The 22,341-nt window shown below is 41.4% G+C and overlaps 1 protein-coding gene and 1 long non-coding RNA gene across 5 annotated transcripts in view; one reads left to right on the top strand and one right to left on the bottom strand.

Annotated features, from left to right (window-relative positions):
* The first annotated feature begins 647 nt into the window (after positions 1-647).
* Positions 648-21,225, top strand: LOC120990172. Its single transcript, XR_005776379.1, has 3 exons — positions 648-857; positions 14,452-14,456; positions 21,214-21,225. It is a non-coding gene; the product is annotated as an uncharacterized LOC120990172 (long non-coding RNA).
* FGL1 (fibrinogen like 1) overlaps positions 12,939-22,341 on the bottom strand; it is a 56,764-nt gene continuing 47,361 nt past the window's right edge. For all 4 annotated transcript variants that reach the window (XM_040418778.1, XM_040418779.1, XM_040418777.1 and 1 more), the window contains 3 exons: positions 17,741-17,829; positions 16,234-16,421; positions 12,939-13,335 (listed from right to left, as the gene is read on the bottom strand). In XM_040418778.1, coding sequence (XP_040274712.1) covers positions 13,176-13,335; positions 16,234-16,421; positions 17,741-17,829 — 437 coding nt within the window. In that variant the 3' untranslated portion in view covers positions 12,939-13,175. The remainder of the gene's footprint in view (positions 13,336-16,233; positions 16,422-17,740; positions 17,830-22,341) is intronic.

Genomic DNA, 22,341 nt, shown 5'->3' with positions numbered 1-22,341 from the left:
CCGAACCCGGACTTTTACGAAAATGTGTCTGCAGCGATCCGGAAGGCAGGGACACCTGGGCACTGTCCCTGCCTTGTCTTAGGGTTGCCCTGCTGTCACTGACAGCGGGCAACCCGATCAGCAGCTGCATGATTAGCGTGCAACTGCTATATCTGAAAGGACGTTCTGGAACGTCCATTCAGAAATAGACGTCCACCCATAGGACGTTTATATCCTATGGGCGGACGTAAAGCGGTTAAATAAAAAGTTATAGTTTGGTCCTATTTGTAGACAAAGCATTGTCCTAATAGTCATGTGTTATCTATGCAGAGGTGTTACTTGATATTGTTATTCTGCTTGTGATGATAACGACATAGCTACTGAAATGTTACCAGTACAGAACAGGAAATCATGACCTATTACAAGGCCTAGTGGCCAGTATGAAAATTGCAGGATTATATACTTCTTTTGAAAATAGATAGATAGTGACATGAATTATAAAACAAAAACACCAAAAATGTCTTAAAGGGGCTCTGTCACCTGGTGCAAGCATACCCTACTTGGCATATAGCCAGGTAGGGCTGATAACGCTGACAAAAAGCATACCTTTCTTTTTCTTCTATTAGGTCTGGTTTGGCAGGAAAATCAACTTTTAAAAATATGCTAATGCCTTCCGAGTACTGCTTCTGCGACGCCCATGTAATTATATGCCGTCCTTATTCTAATAATCACGCCCCCAATCCCTGTGACTGACAGCTCTAGACCCACCGGTCTAGCGCTGAGATTCCGCGCCTGCGCACTCGCATCTCTGATGGAGCGTGCGCACTAGAGGAATAAATTAGCCAAGAGGAACGGGAAAAGGCCAGTGCGCACGCGTCGTCATAGATGCGAGTGTGCAGGCGAGAGATCTGGTGTTTTTTTTTTTATATTCCATGTCACTATCTATATTTTAAAAGAAGTATATAATCCTGCAATTTTCATACTGGCCCCTAGGCCTTATAATAGGTCATGATTTCCTGTTCGGTACTGGTAACTTTTTAGTAGCTATGTCGTTATCATCACAAGCAGAATAACAATGTCAAGTAACACCTGTGTATAGATAACACATGATCCACCACTCACAATTGGTGATATCACAGCTTATATCTGCACAGGTCACAAGGCATGCCTAGAAAACTCTCCTATAGAAGTCAATGTGGTCCCTTTTTTCCCACTGTGTCTATGTAGCTGCTCTCAAAAGACAGGAAGTCTTAACATATTTTAGGCCTGCAGGATTTTAGTATTTTTTTAAAAATTATATATAAATTACTAGCAGAATGACCTGGCTTCGTGTGAGATAAAAAAAATATCCACAGTATCCTCCACAACAGTTACCTCCACAGCGTCCCTCCCCCTTAACATTGACCTCTACAGCCAGCCCACTTCCTTAAATGTGACCTCCACAGCACCCCACTGCATGTTTATGGCAGAGAAAGACTTTGCTTAAGAGCCCATTCACACGACTGTTTATTTGTGTCTGTATCTGCTCCGCAATTTTGCGGATAGGATACGGACCCATTCATTTCAATCTCTGCATCTGTACTTCCGTACCGTGACCCTGCAAAACATGTCTTACTCTTGTCGCAATTGCAGACAAGAATAGGCATTTCTATCATAGGGTTGGCGGTTCCATTCCGCAAGATGCAGAACGCACACGGCCGGTATCCATGTTTTGTGGATCCGCAATTTGCAGACCGCAAAAACTGATACGTTCACCAGAATGAGCCCTAAGTGAGTGGGACATTGCTAACAAACCCTTCTACACCTTGAGACGGTTTGGCCGTATCTTAATTCTGTACCCCTCAACCCAGTAATTACATATAGTGGGAACCTTAACTGCATGCCTGATGTTCTTCAGAGAGGCTTTAGAAAAAAAAAAAGGAGTACCTCATCCCCCATCATTGCTGCTACTGATGCATTGCTATTGAGGAGGTGCACTGTGATTTGTTTAAAAACTGTGTCTTGATATTGTCGGATGTACTACTACTCCAATCCTGCACTTATTTATTTACTACAACTGGCCTAGGTACTGACTCCTCCACCATATGCCTGCCATTGCACCTACACCTCCTGCCTTGCTCCTCCTGGACTTGTAGTAAATATACATGGCCTGCTTAAAGGGTTTCTGTCACCTGAAAAATGGGTATTAAGCTGGCTGACATTAGACATTAAATCTCGTGCCGTTCAGTATTCGGCGCAGGCGCAGTAAGAAAGCCACCAGCCGCTGAGTGTCCTTCCCTCACTGCACCTGCGCCAAATACTGAACGACGCGAGATTTACACTGCAGACATGACCGGCAGGAGGAGAGCAGCGCTGCCTGGCCCTGTCAATCAAGAGAAGAAGGGCGTGAAAAGAGGTGGGCAAACGTAGCGTCTAGGAGCAGGTGCAACACCCCCCCCCCCCCCCCCGCTCCTAGAGGCTAATTAGCATATTATAAAAGTTTATTTTTCTCAATAAAGGCTTTAGGCAGTGAGATGGCACCATTATAGTTATGTTCAGCTGACATTAGCACATCGCTAATGTCAGCCAGCTTAATACCCATTTTTCAGGTGACAGAAACCCTTTAACAATTCCTTTCTCCTGCAGCTCCCTTGTCTGCTTTGCTGTGTAGACTGGGATAGATTTGCAGGAAATTAGATTTAGCGGCAGATTTATTACACTGCTGGATACGGCAGAATATACACACAGATAAGGCTATGTCTTCCAGGTCACTCCTGGTCTCAGGAGTATTGACTGTACAAAAAAATGCATCTATTCTACAATTAAATCATGACCTAAAGGGGAATCCATTAAACACTCCCTTTACATATGTGGTTTTACAATATCCAGGAGATAAAAAAAAAATACATTTCAAATTGACTCCGTAACCAGAAGATACAAGCTTGGGCAGTGTATCCCCAACACAATGTGTATTATATGTGTTCAGTGGTGTGTACTAGCTTTAGTTCATAGGTTTTGTAGCATAAAACAGTATTACCTTTAACATGAGCGGCAGTGATATTGGATAATAGTGAGATCTAATCCTGTATTTCTCCGATCAATCCCTGAGAATTGTCTCTTTGAGCTGTTTTTAGTGAATCGGGGATTAACATGTAAAAACTGTTCCAGTGCTTGCATATGTTTTCAGTCCCTTTGTTGTCAGAGTTCCTAATTCCTCAGCACAGCCAGTCCTCACAGTTGAGAACATTTGATTCCTGTGCATGTCTGTGCCTGTCAGGAACTGTTAGATCAGACGTGTAAAGCCGGGCACAGCATAAAACACTGGTGTGATTCCAGTGCAGAAGTCTTTTCTTTCCAAGTATTGCTAGGCTATCTAATTAATAAATTAATAAACCTGTGGGAACTTGAGACCTTTCACATGACAACCATTTCTCAGACTTTCTCAGAATTTTCATCTCATTACATCCAATTTAAAAAGGATTTATATTATTAGCCTGTTTTAGTTTAGATAGGAAAACCCTACAGACTGCTTCAGACGACACGTAAATTGATTGTCCAAACTATAAAGGTGCCTTCACGTGCAGCGGATTGAAAATCAGTTCCATCCATAAGAAGGGTGTGGGTTTGGTGGCAAGTACATGGAATTCTGCAGGCCCCGTTGGGATAAAGGGGATAAAATCTGCCACATGTGAAGGCACCCTAAACGGGTTTTCTGGGAGTAGCATATTGATAGTCAATTCTCATGATATGTGATCAATTTCCTATTGGAGGGGTTCAAACTCCCAGAACCCCCACCAATCAGCTGTTTGAAGAGGCTGTGCCGCTCCAATGAGAGCCATGACCTCTTCCTAGGTACGTTCAGTGTTCACATGGCCTGAGCACAGCTTAGTCTCATTCAAGTTAATGGGCCTGGGCTGCAAAAACCAGCACGGCTAGTAGTATGTTGTAATAAGGATAGAGAGGCCTCTTCAAACAGCTGATCATCGGGGGTGCTGGACGTCAGACCTCACCAAACAGATATTGATGACTTATCCTGACAACAGGCCATCAATATGGAACTCCCAGGAACCACTTTAACAATATGGCCCACATTTACTAAGGTCAAAGCAAATAGATGTTGTTAAATTGTCAAAATGTTGCATATTTTGCATATTTTTTGGCGCAGGTGGCACATTTTGGTCAAATTTGGTGCATCTAGTTTTAGAGAAGTCTTATGTAGCCAGTTTGATACAATTCTGGTGTGAAATTGGGCCACAGACTAATCCAACAAATAGTTGGTATAGAGTTAGACAAAAGTGTCATAGTGATAAATTTGGTGCATGTCCAGACAGCCTGTCTGATTTTACACCATTTACAGGATTAGTATGTTGTTTTTAGGACCAATATTAGGTATAGCATTCAGAGTTCTGATTTTCTGACCCAGAGCTCCAAGCCCCCTGTACAGAAGTTAAAAGATACTATTCTGTCTGTCTGGAGCCACCACTAAGGGGAACTTATTAACTAAACTTTTGTGTACATTTTATTGACAGAACTTCTTGATAAGGTTGTATGCTGTAAGCTCCCTCTTGTGGTTATTACTGCAAGTATCTTTTAACTCTTTGTGATTTGGAGTTCTTTCACTATTTTACACGAGTGATGGATTGTGTCAGGATCTGACCGCGACATAGAAGTTGTTTCCGGCGAGTGAGAGAGCGCATCGAGTCCCCACGCTGCTGTGGTGGGGACTCGATGTGTCAGAAGGCAGCCGATGCCGTGCAGAGGCTGCCCAATGCCTTGCACAGCATCGGGACCTGCCTTCTACGGGTGCCCAGGAGATCCAGCCTCAGGCTGGGTCTCCTAGGCAACCTGTTAGTGTATGACTCAGTGTCATACACTAACAGGCAATGCATTACAATACAGATGTACTGTAAAGCATTGCAGAGGGGATCAGAACCCCAAAAGTTGAAGTCCAAATGGGAAAGAAATAAAGTAAAAAAAAAAAAAAAGTTTAAAAAAATGTTTTGAATAAAATGGAAAATATGCCAAAAAAGTGAAATTATGAAATTTCATCTCCGTTTTCCATTAATTCTTGTGGAACACCTAAAGGGTTAACGTTTGTAAAATTTGTTTTAATACCTTGAGGGGTGTAGTTTCTAAAATGGGGTCATTTTTGGGTGGTTTCTATTATGTAAGTCTCACAAAGTGACTTCAGACCTGAACTGGTCCTTTAAAAAGTGGGTTTTGGAAATTTTCTTAAAAATTTCAAGATTTGCTTCTAAATTTATAAGCCTTCTAACGGCTCCAAAAAATAAAATGGCATTCACAAAATGATCCAAACATGAAGTAGACATATGGAAAATGTAAAGTAATAACTATTATATGAGGTATCACTATCTGTTTTAAAAGCAGATAAATTGAAATTTGGAAAGTTGCGAATTTTTCAAAAATTTTGGTAAACTTGGTATTTTTTTTATAAATAAAAATGAAATATTTTGATTCAAATTTACCACTGTCATGAAGTACAATATGTGACGAGAAAATAATCTCAGAATGGCTTGGATAAGTAAAAGCATTTTAAAGTTATCACCACATAAAGTGACACATGTCAGATTTGCAAAAATCAGTCTGGTCCTTAAGGTGAAAAATGGCCTGGTCCTTAAGGGGTTAATACACCTGTGTTCGGCATGGAAAATGGTCTAAATGTCTACACTGAAGTTATGTAGAGGCCTGCACCACCGCCAGCTATAGGGGTTATTAAGACCAGCGTCTAAAACGCTGGTCATAATTAATGACCTCCAATGTTTTGTGGTAATTCCACCGATTGATGTTCAATCCAGTGCTTTGACATTGGTAAACCATAAGGCCTCTTTCACACGAGTGTGACGGATTAGGTGCGTTCAGTGAAACTCATTTGCAAGCAAGTTCAGTCAGTTTTGTCTGCAATTGCGTTTTTCACGCGTGTGATAAAAAAACGGAAGGTTTACACACAACATCTCCTAGCAATCATCAGTGAAAAACACATTGCATCCGCACTTGCTTCCAGATACAATGCGTTTTTCACTGAAGCCCCTTTCACTGCTATGGGGCCAGGGCTGCGTGAAAAACACAGAATATAGAACATGCTCCCTTTTTCACACAACACAGAACTGATGCGTGAAAAAAAACGCTCATGTACACTGACCCATTGAAATGAATGGGTCAGGATTCAGTGCGGGTGCTATGCGTTCACGTCACACATTGCACCCGCGCGGAAAACTCGCTCATGTGAAAGGGGCCTAAGGCATTGGTGTGTGGGACTTACTAAATGTGGGGCACTGTGATGGTGACCAGCTGTATTGTGTAATTTAGTTTTTCTTTAGGCAGGTGGTTGATTACCTGGTGTATGGGTGCTTTTCTTATCTGACAAAATGTGGCTTCCATGTGAGGTATTTTCAGGTACTGAACTGGATGGACCTACAGTTGTGTTCAAAATTATTCAACCCCCACTGAAATTGAGTGTTTTGGCCAGTTTGACATTGATTTTCATCATTTCAGTCATCTTGTTTACAATTAAATCAAAGAGGCACTTGTAAGTCAGACAAATATAACATAACATTTATAATGAAATAACCACAAATGTCTTTTCTGTGCTCGCATCATTATCAGTTTTATTCAACCCCCAAGTGACATTCAATCTTAGTACTTAGTACAACATCCTTTTCCAGTTATAACAGCTTTTAAACGTGAAGCATAGCTTGACACAAGTGTCTTGCAGTGATCTACGGGTATCTTCGCCCATTCTTCATGGGCAAAAGCCTCCAGTTCAGTCACATTCTTAGGCTTGCGCGCTGCAACTGCTTTCTTTAAGTCCCACCAGAGGTTCTCAATCGGATTTAAGTCTGGTGACTGCGATGGCCACTTCAAAATGTTCCAGCCTTTAATCTGCAACCATGCTCTAGTGGACTTGGAGGTATGCTTGGGATCATTGTCCTGTTGAAAGGTCCAACGTCTCCCAAGCCTCAGGTTTGTGACGGACTGCATCACATTTTCATCCAATATCTCCTGGTACTGAAGAGAATTCATGGTACCTTGCACACGCTGAAGCTTCCCTGTACCTGTAGAAGCAAAACAGCCCCAAAGCATGATTGACCCCCCACCATGCTTCACAGTAGGCAAGGTGTTCTTTTCTTCATAGGCCTTGTTCTTCCTCCTCCAAACATAGCGTTGATCCATGGGCCCAAACAGTTCTAATTTTGTTTCATCAGTCCACAGAACACTATCCCAAAACTTTTGTGGTTTGTCCACATGACTTTTGGCATACTGCAGTCGACTCTTCTTATTCTTTGGAGACAGCAAGGGGGTGCGCCTGGGAGTTCTGGCATGGAGTCCTTCATTACGCAGTGTGCGCCTTATTGTCTGAGCTGAAACTTCAGTACCCACATCTGACAAATCCTTTTTCAGTTCCTCAGCAGTCACACGGGGACTTTTCTCCACTTTGCGCTTCAGGTAGCGCACAGCAGTCGAAGTCAGCATCTTCTTTCTGCCACGACCAGGTAGCGTTTCAACAGTGCCCTTTGCCTTGAATTTGCGAATGATGCTTCCTATGGTGTCTCTTGGTATGTTTAACATCTTTGCAATCTTCTTATAGCCATTGCCCTTCCTGTGAAGAGAAATCACCTCTTCTCTTGTCTTCCTGGACCATTCTCTTGACTTCACCATGTTTGTAAACACACCAGTAAATGTCTAGAAGGAGCTGAGTATCACAGTCCTTTTAAATCTGCCTAATTGGTGCTTATTAAGTTTGATTGCTGCTCCTTGACATCCACAGGTGTTTTCAATACCTGATCAAAAACACTTGAATGAACCTCTGTTCTTAAGAGTGGTAGTCTTTAAGGGGTTGAATAATTGTGTCAATGAAGAAATCACAAAAAAAACATTTAATACTGTATTACAAAAACAATTGATGTCATTTTAGTTGCATTTGGTTCTTTAAAAAGTCCTTGTAAGATTTCATTCTGAACACAATTACAAATGTACACTAAATTCCCTAAAACCCTTTACAGCATTGGGGGTTGAATAATTTTGAACACAACTGTATGTTATGAAATGTGGTTTCCATCAGTAGGAAGAAAGCTTCCCGTGTTATTTGACACACATATACTTCCAACTTTGAATGGCAGACTCACAGGAGAAGTGATGGTGTGGCGAAGTGCAAAGCAGCGCCAGTGTGGATTTTCTCCTCATATAGTCACACTTTTTTGTGATGCGCCACACTGCTTCCTGTGACATGTCATGCCCTCTTCAGAGTAGGTATGGGTACAAGGCCTGCAGCATTCCAGCACCGCTTCTAGTTAGCTCACATGGAGGGCTGCTTTCTGGACGACTTGCCAGCATTTGCTTCCCTTTTTCTGGGACATATGGGAGTGTTGATAAGTATGATGGCCCTCATGCTAATAATTATAATTGGGCATACACAGGTTTGGTAAAAAGCCACTGAAGTGGCAAATGATGCTTGTCACTGGCCATCGGACACTGAGCTGCACAGTAGCTGGCATCCCGTTGCCAGGCTGGCACATGTGCTCCGCTTGTTGCTGCTTCACCAGAATCTTGGTCCCATTGTATTGTGGCGGCAGGCGCGCACCATTGTGGGCTGCGCTGCCACCTTCCTGTTTCTTGGTAACTGGCTGGGCTTTATGAGCTGGAGCGCTGACCAATCAGGGAGAAGGTGAGGATACAATCATTGATGTCGCAGGTTACGTAGGTGGATGTGCAATGTGATCTAGGGAGCGCTGTATTTAGACAGGCAACTGCTGGTCACAGTTGCCTGTGATTAAGGTTTTCCCATCATATACCCTCCTATATTGATTTTTTTGACCTCTGGATTTTTGGACATTGGCATGTTCTGTATACTACCCTTTTGCCCATTGATTTGTAACTGATGAGACTTCCTGGTTTTGACTTCTTGCCTTGATATGTTTCTATTTTCCAGTTTCTGATTTGGCTTTAGACTAGATTCTCCTGGTGTTGACTTTGGTTTGTACCACTCTGCTGTATTCCATTTATCTCTGTTCTGGTTTTCAGACCCATCCAGACAGTTATATGCTCTGTGTATCTGTCAGGATATTTGTTATTTTGTCCCTGCATCTTTCCCTGTAGGCCCATGCACTTAGTAAGGAAGGGACTGACGTCCAGTTGTGGGCCGTCATCTAAGGCAGCTCGTCCAAGCAAGTAGGGATAGTGGTACAGGCAAAGTTCAGGGCCTCACTGATCCCTATCATGACAATGCTGGTGTAATTAACAGAGTAGATAACATTTATGACTTTGATTCTGTGATGAGTAGTGGTGCATACTTCATTCTTCCTGCCATGGGGCACAAATGCAAATGCTATGGGACCTGGGAGTTAGACAACCAGAAATGAACTGTCCCTCCCCGCTGAGGGTATCACTCGCACCCAGATAGCATAATGCCCCATCTTCCCTTCACCACTTTCTAAAACAACATAACAGATAAAGACATTTAACAATCCAAATCCATACTGGTCATAAATTTGGCGCAAACTAAATATGACGCAGGCATCTTAATATATCTGCCCCGAAGTATTTTTCTGTTACAGATATGGGACCAGCTGGGCACTGCTCTATGAAACTATGGGACGTCTTTGTACAGGTGATAATATGTTTGCACACAGCTCAATATTTCCACAGATATCTTCTGATCAGATGCACAGGATGGCTTTAAAGAGGACCTCTCATCTCTCCTGACATGTTTGTTTTAGTAGCTATTTGCATTTCCTGTGTAACAACAATGCTGTAGCCTCTATTCTCATGACCCTTTGTTGTAGCATCCCTGTATTATTTCTACTATAAGTTATGAATTAATTACTAGCAGTTTGCAATGAGGGTCCAGATATCTGTTACCAGTTGGGGATGTATCACTGCTCAGTCTGACATTATCCAATGAGTGCTGCCAGTGTCAAGCTTTGAAGGACACATCACTAACTGGTATCACCCAGCTGGACCCTTATTGGAATCTTATAACTTTTAGAAGGAACAAAAAATGAATGGTAAAACATATACTTCTAAGAATAGATGCTTCAGAATTGTTATTACATGGAGAATGCAAGTAATTTCTAAAACAGACATGTCAGGAGAGGTGACAGGTCTAAGTGTTGCCTGTTTCGCAGAGCTTCTTCCATCCTCCCATGTAGTTTTCAGTCTGCATAGAACTTGGCTTCTGAAGGTCGACATGGGCGCACAAAGATCTATGTAAGAGTGGTTAAAGCTGTGGCTGTCTTTTCTGTGTGGGTTATTACAAATTATATCAGTCCGTGGTGGAAATCTTATTTTAACCTCAGTGCTGACATAGCTTTTTGTTTGAAAGGGGCGCAAACGCAGCCTGTAGCAGGTCACATATTGTCTGGCTGGCAGCAGTTAAAGGGGTTCTCCGGGCTTTTAATAATGATGACCTATCCTCAGGACCCCTGCTGATCTGATATTGATGACCTATCTTGAGGATAGGTCATCGATTTGTAAAAGTCCGGAGAACCTCTTTAAGCACGTCAACCCATTTGTAGAATGGGATGAGAAGAATTTGTATGTAGCATTAGGCGTAGGTTCCTGTCCTAAAGAAGTCGCCTTGCTGGGGCGGACAGGCACAAAAGATTTTGTACAGAATGTAGTTGCTGAGAATCTCACATTTACATGATCAGCATGGCGTAGCACTAGTATATTTTCTAGAGTGAGTATGGCAGTATTTTATCATTTTTGTTGGTTGTGTTTGCAGAGTGCTGTTGCATTGTGTTTGTTTTTGATTTAATCCTCTCTTCGCCTAAGAGCCTGAACTGACCAAAATGAAGTATAGAAAGAAAAATGTATAATAGGGTTAGGTGTATAATTAAAATAATGTATGGTTTATTACTCATATTGTAGGTGCCTCACAAGTCTTTCACACCTTTTACACCTTCACACCTTCATACTCTTTAACACCCTCACAGTGTCTAGGCATTTGTGCATGAAGCCTAATTGGTGCAGTGTGTGACTAATATGTCACTGGTTTAAATGGTTGCACATAATTTGTGTGTTTTTGTTTCAATTCATTTTTCAAACTGTATATCCCACTTTTAACTTTTTCCTTTTACTAGTATTAACTTTGCATTTTGGGGAAACAAGGGTGGCATGCTGTAATTAATGGGGTTCTCTGGGCTACAGGAATTGATGAGGTCATAAATATCAGATCTGGGGGTGCCTGACACCCGCAATGATCAACTGTTTCGGGCTGCCGTTGCGCCAGAAACTATACAGTGTATGTAGCTGGAGGCAGACAGCTCTGTGCACTGTGTAGTGTCTGCATCAGGGTACTGCAGCTCACCTCCTATTCTGCTTCTGCTCTGTACACTGCTAGGTTAGATTCAGATGGGTTTCAGCAGGAATTCGGTGCCAAAAAATGAGACAAATCCGCACTGAAACCTCCTCCCATTGTTTTCAATGGGAGATAGTGCCGCAGTGCATTGTCACGTTCGGGTGGGGGAGGGAAACACCACACCGAACATAGGAGGGAAAGGGGTGAGGAAATAAGGCCTGTAAACTAGGGAAAGGAGAGGACACCTCCTAGTAAAACCCTAATCAAAGTCCTGACTAACTACAAGTATGAACAGACCCCAGAGGTAGGTGAGTTCATACACACGAATACCTAGTGTCCTAACTCACCCTATAGGACCCTGGTACTAATGTCAGGACTGAAACAACCTGTTTCTCCAAAAGGAAGGACGAACAGGAGTCTCCCTCAGGTTTTAATACAAATGACAGGGAAATGGAACACACAAAATAACTCAAACAAAATACAAAAGGGAAAGAAAACACTTAACTTCAAGTGGCTTCGGCAGCACGAGGAACTCAGCCGAGATCCACACACCAGCAATCCAGAACTCAAACTGAAGCTATAAACCGCATAGCATAGTGGGCGAAACAACAATAAATAGAGAAGGTTAAATGACCATAATAGCCACACCTGGGGAAAGAAGGTGCAGCAAGCACCAGAAACAACACAGACATCATTTGATCTAAATGGAAAACATGTCAGATCAAACTACGTGTTGCCAGTCTCACTGATCTCCTGCCACCTCTCACGAGAACGTCATGCAGCGATTTTCAAGACCATGCAAAGAATGTACAGGTCCATTCATGGCAGGTTACCGTGCAGACCACTTACAAAGCCTCAGTTGGAACCTGCTCGGTGTTTAGCTCAATTCAATGAAGCTAAACCTAGAGCAGGTCCACATGAACAGTCATGGCAGAAACCCACCACAGCAGTTTCTGCTGTGGGATACGTAGAGGATTTTGTAGCGGACAGTTTCTGGCGCCACAGCCTGAAACAGCTGATTGGTGGGGGTGCTGGATGTGAGACCCCCACTGATCTGATATTGATGACCTATAAATATCTAAAGTCTGGGAAACATGCTGCTTCTATACACATAACAATGTTGATGGATACTGATAATACGAATTGTATCTGTTTATTTAATAATGAATGCTATATAGGGAAATATACACTGTATCTTATTTTCTGATTGTAGATTTTTTTTTACTCATTTTCCTATATATGATTATATGGGCAACCTGCTTATCTGAAAAGCTGTAGTGAGCTGTGAATAGCTGCTCAGAAATTTGCATTACAGCAGCCACATGGACATAAAAACCTCATTCAGAAAGCAACGTATTAACTTCTATGGTAGAGTGTTGTGAGCATGCTTTGTGACCAGGGCAGAGGACATTCTGCAAGGAGTAACCTATATTTATTATCTATTGCCAGCAGTTTGTATGTCTCTAGCTTTATAACAGAGGTGTTACCTTTCATTGTAATTCTGCCTGTGATGAAAATGAGGTGACTGCTGAAAAGTAAGCTGTACAAATCAGAAAATATCTCTATTGTGTGGCTCACTGGCAAGATTTGCAAAACTGCAATATTTCAGTCTTTTTAAAGTACAGTTTGTATACTGACTCAAAATTAAAAAAAACAACACCAAAATGTTTAAAATATGTTTAATATAAAAGTAATTTTCTGATGACGCATTCCCTTTAAATATGCAGGATCAGCCAACATGTATCTGTGTGTGTGTGTGGCCCGGTCTGGAGACATACCAAAAGTAGTTGAAATTAGAGGCACATATTAATGAGCTTTGAAAAACAATGGCCAGATCCATGGTAACGGAATGTGTAAATCTCTACAAAACTTACATGAAAATAATAGTTAAAGAAACAATTTATACAAGGTTTGGCTCAAAGTGTACGGATCTAATCTTCATAGCGACATATTTCAGGGAATACCACCATCCGTGCCATGTGTACCAAATAATCCCATCATCTGTGTTAGATGTGTAAGGACCCTTGTAGTACAAGCCGTTTAGGTTGGTAGAGTGACACCTGGTGGTAGAATCACAGATGTAATAAAATGCAGTAACAATGGATACAGTCAATGCTATATACCACCTTTGGGCTTCATAAGCAGAGCTTTTATGTTACATGTTAAAGGGGTTGTTCAAGATCAATAAAAATCTCAGACAAACCCTGCAGTAGCCTAAAATAAAAAAATTATAGAGTCACCTCTTTCTCCAGCGCTCCTCTTTAGTGATGAGGGCAATATTAGAATTTGCGATATTTCGAGAATATTTTGTAAAACATTCGTCATATATTCGCAAATTTGAGAATTCACAATTATATTCTTGATTGCGAAACTCAGCAATGTAATATTCGCGTAATGCGCGCAAAATACAGGCGTGGGTCACTTATGCTTCATTTTTCAAGCTGGTATAAGTTTCCTGAGACTGGAGAAAATGGTTGGCACGGCAGAACATTAGAATAGCTTTATATGCAGATACAGTGCTCCAATATATTTGCGCTTGCGAATTTTCGGCAATTAATGATGCGCATATTTTTTCGCTATACATGCAACTTGTGACATCACAGCATTATGTCTGTAGCATGTATGTATGGACAGCAGAACCTATCAGCTACACTATAGATCAATCTAACCTACACTGACTATCTCCCACTAACTCTCTGAATTATATATAAGTTAACTGTCTAATGTAATACAACAAAGCACAGAGCACAGCAATGTCACTGCTGTCTCTATCATAACTGCAATAGACTTTAGAAAATAGCTGCTGGGGAGTTTCTTATATAGTAAGGAGTAGGCAACTTTCCTATTGGTTGCTAGGGATGATGCTAAGCTCGGACAAAGACATTGCTGCTCATTGGCCCACAAGCAAGGAGAAGGAAGGGATCATGGGTTCAGATGAAAAAACATCTAGAATATTCATAAATACGAATATATAGCACTATTCTAAATCTTTGTGAATTCTCGAAGTTGCAATATTCGCGATTCGAATATTCGCGCCCAACACTACCAGTGCTCTTTGCAGTGCTGGTTATGTCCTCTTACTGCTGCTTGTTTACTGCAGCCAGGATGTGCCAGCATACGGTATGTTACCACTGCTACCACTTACTGTCCTCAGCAGTCTAACGCCTTTCACATAGTCAGTGTTTAGTCAGTATTCGATCAGTGATTGTGCCAAAACCAGGAGTAGAGGCTACACAGATATAAGGTATAATGGAAAAATCTGCACCTATTATGTGTTTTGGACCTACACCTGGTTTTGGCACACAATCACTGACCAAACACTGACTGTGTGAAAGAATCCTATCACAGAGGACAGTGATTGGCTGCAGCAGTCACACAGTGTATACCGCCACATCTCCGCTGCAGTTTGTAAACGAGCAACGGAAGGAGGACTAGACTAGCACCACAGGGAATGTATGAGAAGATTTTTATTTTCGGCTATTACCATTAGAACAGATTGTTAATTATCTCGAACAACTCCATTAATGTAGCCACTATATAAATGGTTTGTACTTTGTAGTAAATGTTTATTGATTGGTACGTAATGTAAAAGAGGTTGGCCCATCTCGCACATTGGTGGCATATCTCTAGGATATGTCTAGGATATGCCACCAATGTCAGTTAGGTGCAGGTACCACCTCTGGGACCTGCACCTATCTCTAGCATGGGTCCCCAAAAGTGAACGGGGGCGTACCGTGCAAGCACAGCCACCCCCCATTCTATTCTATGGGAGTACCAAAAATAGCTGAGCGCCATCTCGGCTATTTCCGTAACTCCTATAAAGGTGAATGGACATGTGGCCGCTCTTCAGCAGTGCACTCTCCATTCATTTCTATGGGAGTTCTAGAATTGTTTTCAGAACTGCCATAGAAGTGAATGAAGAGCACGCTGCGCATGCGCTGTGCGCTGTCCGTCACTTTGGGGGCCACGTTTTAGAGATACTGTACCTCTGGGACCCGCACCTATGTGACATAGGTGTCATATCTTAGCAATATACCACCAATGTGTGAGATAGGCCAATCCCTTTAAAGAATACGTCATCTGCCATATTTATATTCTACTTTCCATGTTATCTTACCACGAATTTCCCAGTAAATGAAGATAATATACAGTATACTTCCCCAGTGTGTGCTTATCTTTGGATAGTAATTAGAGATGAGTGAATTTCTTAAAATTTTATCCGATTCGGCTGAATGGCCTGACTGATTCCATTCGGGCCGAAATAAAATTGGCGTGAATCGAAAGTGCTCTTGCCTGGAAAAGTGTTTCTCTCTCATTGATTCTCCCAAATCACATAACATTGCAATAGGAACTTTTTCAAAAATTAAGGTTGAATTTCCAAATTTTAGGCAATCAATTCGCTCATCTGTAGGAATGATATTGAATAATAATTCAGGAATCCTTGGTATACATTACCTTTTCATTCTAGTAACATGGCCCCAAACGAAGGAGGTAGCACTAGCACTTTGAGAAGGCTTGTACAGATTACGGCAGGGCACCAGGAGGACCAGCAAAGGTTAATAAAGTATATGATGGCATTCAGTAAGCAAGATTCTTCCAGGATTTTATAGTTTGTAGAAACTTGAGTTACACTTTTACTGGTAAGAACCTATAACTCTATAACTACACTGAACCAGTCAGTGCAGCCTATAGGGATTTAATGTAGAGAGTTCATAAAGGTTGAACAGGCAATTTGAGGTTGTAAGACAGGGATGGATTCTGCAGCGCCTAGAAATAAAGCTGAACCCAAAGTACATGGAGGTGGTGCCAAAACCTAGCATGTACACCAAAAGGCTCCTGCCTATCTCCTGCCATTATCAGCGGTCTGCACTGATGGCTGAACCCTTGGTATTGAGAATGGAATGTATCATCATTATGTGTCAGTAATAAAACTCTTTTATTCAGCACACAGATGTTACCTGTTATACCACCATCCACCTTTGTCCTCCTCCGCACAATTCTCTTCGTAGTTGTCATTGTCCCGATCCCTTGTGCTGAACTTCATACCATTGTGGTTTGCCCACCACTTAACTTCTGGGTTAAAGCCTCCCGTCAGAGAGTCGCCAGCAGTACCCGAGTACTCCCCACAACTTATCTGGTATGCACTCTAGGGTTGATAAAAAGAGGATTCACAGAGGAGACAAGCATTCGTGATAATTCAATTCTTCCATAATCTTCTAATGAATATCTCCGACAGCTAGAACCCTACGAAATGTGCCTTATGGCCCCACAATTTTCCTCCCAGATATAGATATATCTGTGCAACAAATTTTTTTATTTTTTCCACTAGCATGTATGTAAATTTATTACTGTTATGTATTGTGCTGGTGCCATGGGATAGACCCTAAAATATTGTAAATCAAAATTGGTGGTAGATGGGCAGCATGGTGGCTCAGTGGTTAGCACTGGGGTCCTAGGTTCAAATCTGACCAAGGACAACATCTGCATGGAGTTTGTTCTTCCCATGTAAGAGGAGTAAAAATACATGTGTTACTAGAACCTTTACAGACGGCTTTTACGTGTTGTTTGTCGGATGCATATTCTGCCACTAAAATCAAAGAGACAAAAAAGGCACACAAACAACATAAAGGGTTTTAAAAATAATGCAGTATAGCCAGAAACAACTGAAAGTTCCAGCTTTAGTATATAAATAGGATTTTGGAAGTGCTATTCATTCATATAAAATATGGTAGTATTTTACAGCAGTGAAAACAAAATGTGTTAAGGCTACTTTCACACTTGCGGCAGAGGATCCGGCAATCCAGACGCAAACGGATGCATTTGTGAGACGATCCGGATGCGGATCCGTCTGACAAATAGTAACATAGTACTGTATATAAGGCCGAAAAAATACATTTGTCCATCCAGTTCGGCCTTTTATCCTGCAAGTTGATCCAGAGGAAGGCAAAAAAAAAAAAAAAACTGTAAGGTAGAAGCCAATTTTCCCCACTTTAGGGGAATAAAAAATTCCTTCCCGACTTCAATCAGGCAATCAGAATAACTCCCTGAATCAACGACCCATCTCTAGAAGCTATAGCCTGTAAATGTATTGCAATACCGGATCTGTCTATCCGGTTGTCATCCGGAAAAACTAATCTGGTATTTATTTTTTTCACATTTTTAAAGGCCTGCGCATGGAAATAAATGCCGGATCCGGCATTCCGGCAAGTGTTCAGGATTTTTGGCCGGAGAGAAAAATGCAGCATGTTTCTCTGGTAAAAAAAACGTAAGAGGGACTGAACTGATGCATCCTGATGCATACTGAACGGAATGCTCTCCATTCAGAATGCATTAGGATAAAACTGATTAGTTTTTCCCAGTATTGAGCTCCTATGACGGAACTCAATACCGGAAAATAAAAACGCTAGTGTAAAAGTACCCTAACTTGGGTGCAAGAACTTGTTTCTCAGTAGGCCCCTGTATTACCTCTTCATCCCCAATCCTGAAGCTTTTATAATCAGCATACCGTCTTTGTCCTTCAAAATCCAAAAGGTCTATTCTTAGTATGTAGTCATCTGATAGGGTAAAGAAAAAGAAAAAAAAATTGATATTTTATATTTCTGTTCTATATTATAGTTTTTATTTAGTGCTACCATTTCGAGATGAGTGAATTTCCCAAAATTTGTTTGGGGTGTGATTTGGGTGAATTGGCCATCAGATTTTATTGGTCCCAAAAATCAGGTCCAAATCAAAAGTACCCTAATTCATACTTACCAATTTTGTTATTGATAAATTGGGGGCATGTAAGCCCTGCGGCAGGAATGCCCCAAATTTACACACGACTGGCCATTTTTGGCCTGTCTCTGAAACTTAGGGTACTTTCACACAAGCGTCAGAGGAATCCGGCAGGCAGTTCCGGCAACGGAACTGCCTGCCGCATCCGGAAATCAGTGTGCAAACGGATACCATTTGTTTCCGGATCCGTCTCACAAATACATTGAAATACCGGCTCTGTCTCTCCGGTGTCATCTGGAAAAACGGATCCGGTATTTTTTTTTTTACATTCTTAAAGGTCTGGTATCGGATTCGGCAATCATACATTTCAATGGAAATTAAAGCTGGATCCGGCAATCAGGCAAGTGTTCTGGAATTTTGGCCGGAGAAAATACCACAGAATGTTGCTGTATTTTCTCCGGCCAAATACCGTAAAAGTGACTGAACTGAAGACATCCTTTCCATTCAGAATGCATTGGGATAAAACTGAAGTGTTTTTTTCCGTTATTGAGCCCATAGGACGGAACTCAATACCGGAAAACTTTAACGCTAGTGTGAAAGTACCCTTACGGGCAGTTTCTGCAAATTTGGGACTTTTGACAACTATGACCAGTTGCCCTGAAAATTCGTGTTTGGCCTCTTTCACAGGCCAGTATTTGCTCAGTATTTTTGCATCAATATTTGTAATCCAAAACCAGAAGTAACTCCAAAACACAGAAGAGGCACAAATATTTCTATTATACATTTTCTCTGTAGGTTCCAGTCCTGGTTTTGTCTTATAACTACTGACCAAATACTGATGTAAAATACTGACCAAATACTCACCGTGTGAAACAGGCCTATGGGTAGCTTTTTAATGCCAAGCATTGGTAATGTCAAAGTGACAGTGATGTATATGGCTATAGGTAAGCGGATGGTAGAAGTTGGTAATAAACAGCCTGTTTGAAAACACAATGCACTGTCAGTTCTTTTTAATTAAAAAACTGTTCAAGAATATCCCTTTTTGGTTGCAGATGCCTTCTTCTCTGACTTCTGGACTGTAAAATGGTGTCTGCCTTTTTGAGCAGCTCATGTGGGACTGTTTGGCATTCGCTGAACTTAGAATCTTTTGGGAAATTTGCAAGAAATTCGATTCATGTAGAATTGACTCACTCATCTCTACTGCCATTGTTATTTTTTGTACTTATTTTTATTTCCAGTGTTAGCACAAAAACAATACACATAAGTAAAGTTATTGAACACCATATTTTGTCATAGAATTCTTATAATGTGTACAAAAACCACAATCACAGATGCAAAAATTCTCCTTTTCCCTCCCCTTTCCTTCCTGTCATGGACACTGAAGACTAGATCTAGATCTTATCCCTGTGAACATCACTGAATATCTAATGAATTATTGGTCTTATTTTTTGATCTAGTGAAGAGATGACAAATAAAGGTTCTTCAACTCCTAACATCCTATATATATTGGTAAACCATATGCATTTTTTTTTTTTGCTGGATTCTGCAGGATGGAAAAGCCCTTTTTCCTGATATATTTGTTAAACATGAGACAAAAATATGCAGATAGAGATAAGCAAAGCTTTTGAAATTCATTTTGTGTTCAATATGTCCCTTTAAAAGAAAAATTTGATTTGTGTTTGAATGGATTCTACGCAAATCAAAAGTGCTCCCATTGCCCTGAACATTGGTATATGTCACTCTGAGATCTCCTAGGACTCATATTTTTCTGTCTTTATCTCTGACAGACAGAATAAAAAAAGAAAATTCAGGAAATCACATTGTATGATTTTTAAAGAATTTATTTGTCTTGCACTGCTGAACATAAGTATTTGAACACCTGAGAAACAGCAAGAATTCTGGCTCTCAAAGGCCTGTTACTGTGCCTTTAACCCCTTAAGGACTGAGCCCTATTTCACCTTGAGGACTTGGCCATTTTTTGCAAATCTGACCAGTGTCACTTTATGTGCTGATAACTTTTAAACGCTTTGACTTACCCAGGCCGTTCTGAGATAGTTTTTTCGTCACATATTGTACTTCATGACACTGCTAAAATTGGGTCAAAAAAGTTAATTTTTTTGCATAAAAAAATACCAAATTTACCCAAAATTTGGACAAATTTGCAAATTTCAAAGTTTCAGTTTCTCTACTTCTGTAATACATACTGTAGTAATACCCCCAAAAATTGTGATGACTTTACATTCCCCATATATCTACTTCATGTTTGTATCATTTTGGGAATGCCATTTTATTTTTTGAGGATGTTACATAGCTTAGAAGTTTCGAAGCAAATTTTGAAATTTTTCATACATTTTTTAAATCCCACTTTTTATGGACCAGTCCAGGTCTGAAGTCACTTTGTGAGGCTTACGTAATAGAAACCACCCAAAAATGACCCCATTTTAGAAACTACACCCCTCAAGGTATTCAAAACTGATTTTACAAACTTTGTGTAATGCAAGGCACCAACAAACAGACCAGTGATGAAAGCAAAAAGGTGTTTATTCACCAGAAACATAAACGTCCAGGACACTTGCTGGTAACAAGGAATAATAACAAAAACCAGGCAAGGAGATTCCAGGAATAGTCCCAACCTGTGCTGAATGATGCTGTGCACTTGGCAGTCGAGTCACTCCAGATCTTGGGTCCGTTGCAAAGGACAAAGTTCCTGGCAGTCTTCAGTCACTAGCAGTTGTGACCTATACCTGGTTGAGGGAAAATAACAGTGGGCACTGATCACCCTGAGAGACCTCCTTTTAAATGCCTGCTGACCAATCCCAGGGTGCCAAGTGTCCACTACCATAGGTGAACAAATTGCCCTGCACCTGAGTACATGGCCTAAGGCAATCACAAGTTGATTAACCCATGGCTGGCTCCCTAATCCACTTTGCTCTTGTGAGTCAGTATATTATGCGCCACTGGTCGACGAAGCGCATAAGAAGCGCGTACTCGCGACCGTGTATCCCTTTGCGAACCTGCCCTCGTGCGTACGCACGGACGCATGATTGACTCAGCGCGAGTATGCGAGCGCGTGGACCCAGATGCGGAAACGGAAGTCGCAGGAGACACCGGAGACAACCCTGGCAGCGGCGTCTTGTCACTCGCCTGGCCACTCTGTCCCCGGGACTCCGACGGTCCTCCCCTCCGATGTCCATGCGAACGCATCCCCGCACTGGTTCGCAAAGGGGTCAGCGCTGGTGCATCAGAGACACGCATAACCTGTCCCGCAACTCCACGAGGACCCCTCTTGGTTCCCCTGGAGTGCAAAGCAGGTGAGGATCTTACACTTTGTTAACCCTTTAGGTCTTCCACAAGACTTCATGGCAAATGGACATAAAATTAAAGAATTTCGATTTTTGGGAAAATCTTCCAATATAATCCATTTTTTCCAGGAACAAAGCAAGGGTTAACTGCCAAACAAAACTCAATATGGGTTGCCCTGATTCTGTAGTTTGCAAAAACACCCCATATGTGGTCCTAAACTACTGTTGGGCCAAACGGGAGGACATAGAAGTAGGGGAACGCCATATGGTTTTTGCAAGGCAGATTTTTCAGGACTGGTTTTGTTTATACCATGTCCCATTTCAAGCCCCCGTTGCACCCCTAGAATAGAAATTCCAAAAAAGTGACTCCATCTAAGAAAGTACATCCCTCAAAGTATTCAAAACTGGGTTTACAAACTTTGTTAACCCTTTAGGTGTTCCACAAGAGTTAATGGCAGATGGAGAAACAATTTTAGAATTTCGATTTTTTTGGGAAAATTTTCCATTTTAACCCATTTTTTCCAGTAATAAAGTAAGGGTTAACTGCCAAACAAAACTCAATATGGGTTGCCCTGATTCGGTAGTTTGCAAAAACACCCCATATGTGGTCCTAAACTACTGTTTGGCCAAACGGGAGGACATAGAAGGAGGGGAACGCCATATGGGTTTTGGAAGGCAGATTTTGCAGGACTGGTTTTGTTTATACCATGTCCCATTTTAAGCCCCCCATTGCACCCCTAGAATAGAAATTCCAAAAAAGTGACTCCATCTAAGAAAGTACACCCCTCAAGGTATTCTAAACTAGGTTTTACAAACTTTGTTAACCCTTTAGGTGTTCCACAAGAGTTAATGGCAGATGGAGAAACAATTTTGGAATATCAATTTTTGGGAAAATTTTCCATTTTAACCCTTACTTTATTACTGGAAAAAATGGGTTAACAGCCAAAGAAAACTTAATATGAGTTTCCCTGATTCTGTAGTTTGCAGAAGCACCCCATATGTGGTCGTAAACTACTATTTGGCTAAACGGCAGGACATAGAAGAAGGGGA

This window comes from Bufo bufo, chromosome 2 (genome assembly GCF_905171765.1).
Source record: "Bufo bufo chromosome 2, aBufBuf1.1, whole genome shotgun sequence".
NCBI classification, from domain to species: domain Eukaryota; kingdom Metazoa; phylum Chordata; class Amphibia; order Anura; family Bufonidae; genus Bufo; species Bufo bufo.
This window is presented reverse-complemented; position numbering and strand designations above follow the sequence as displayed.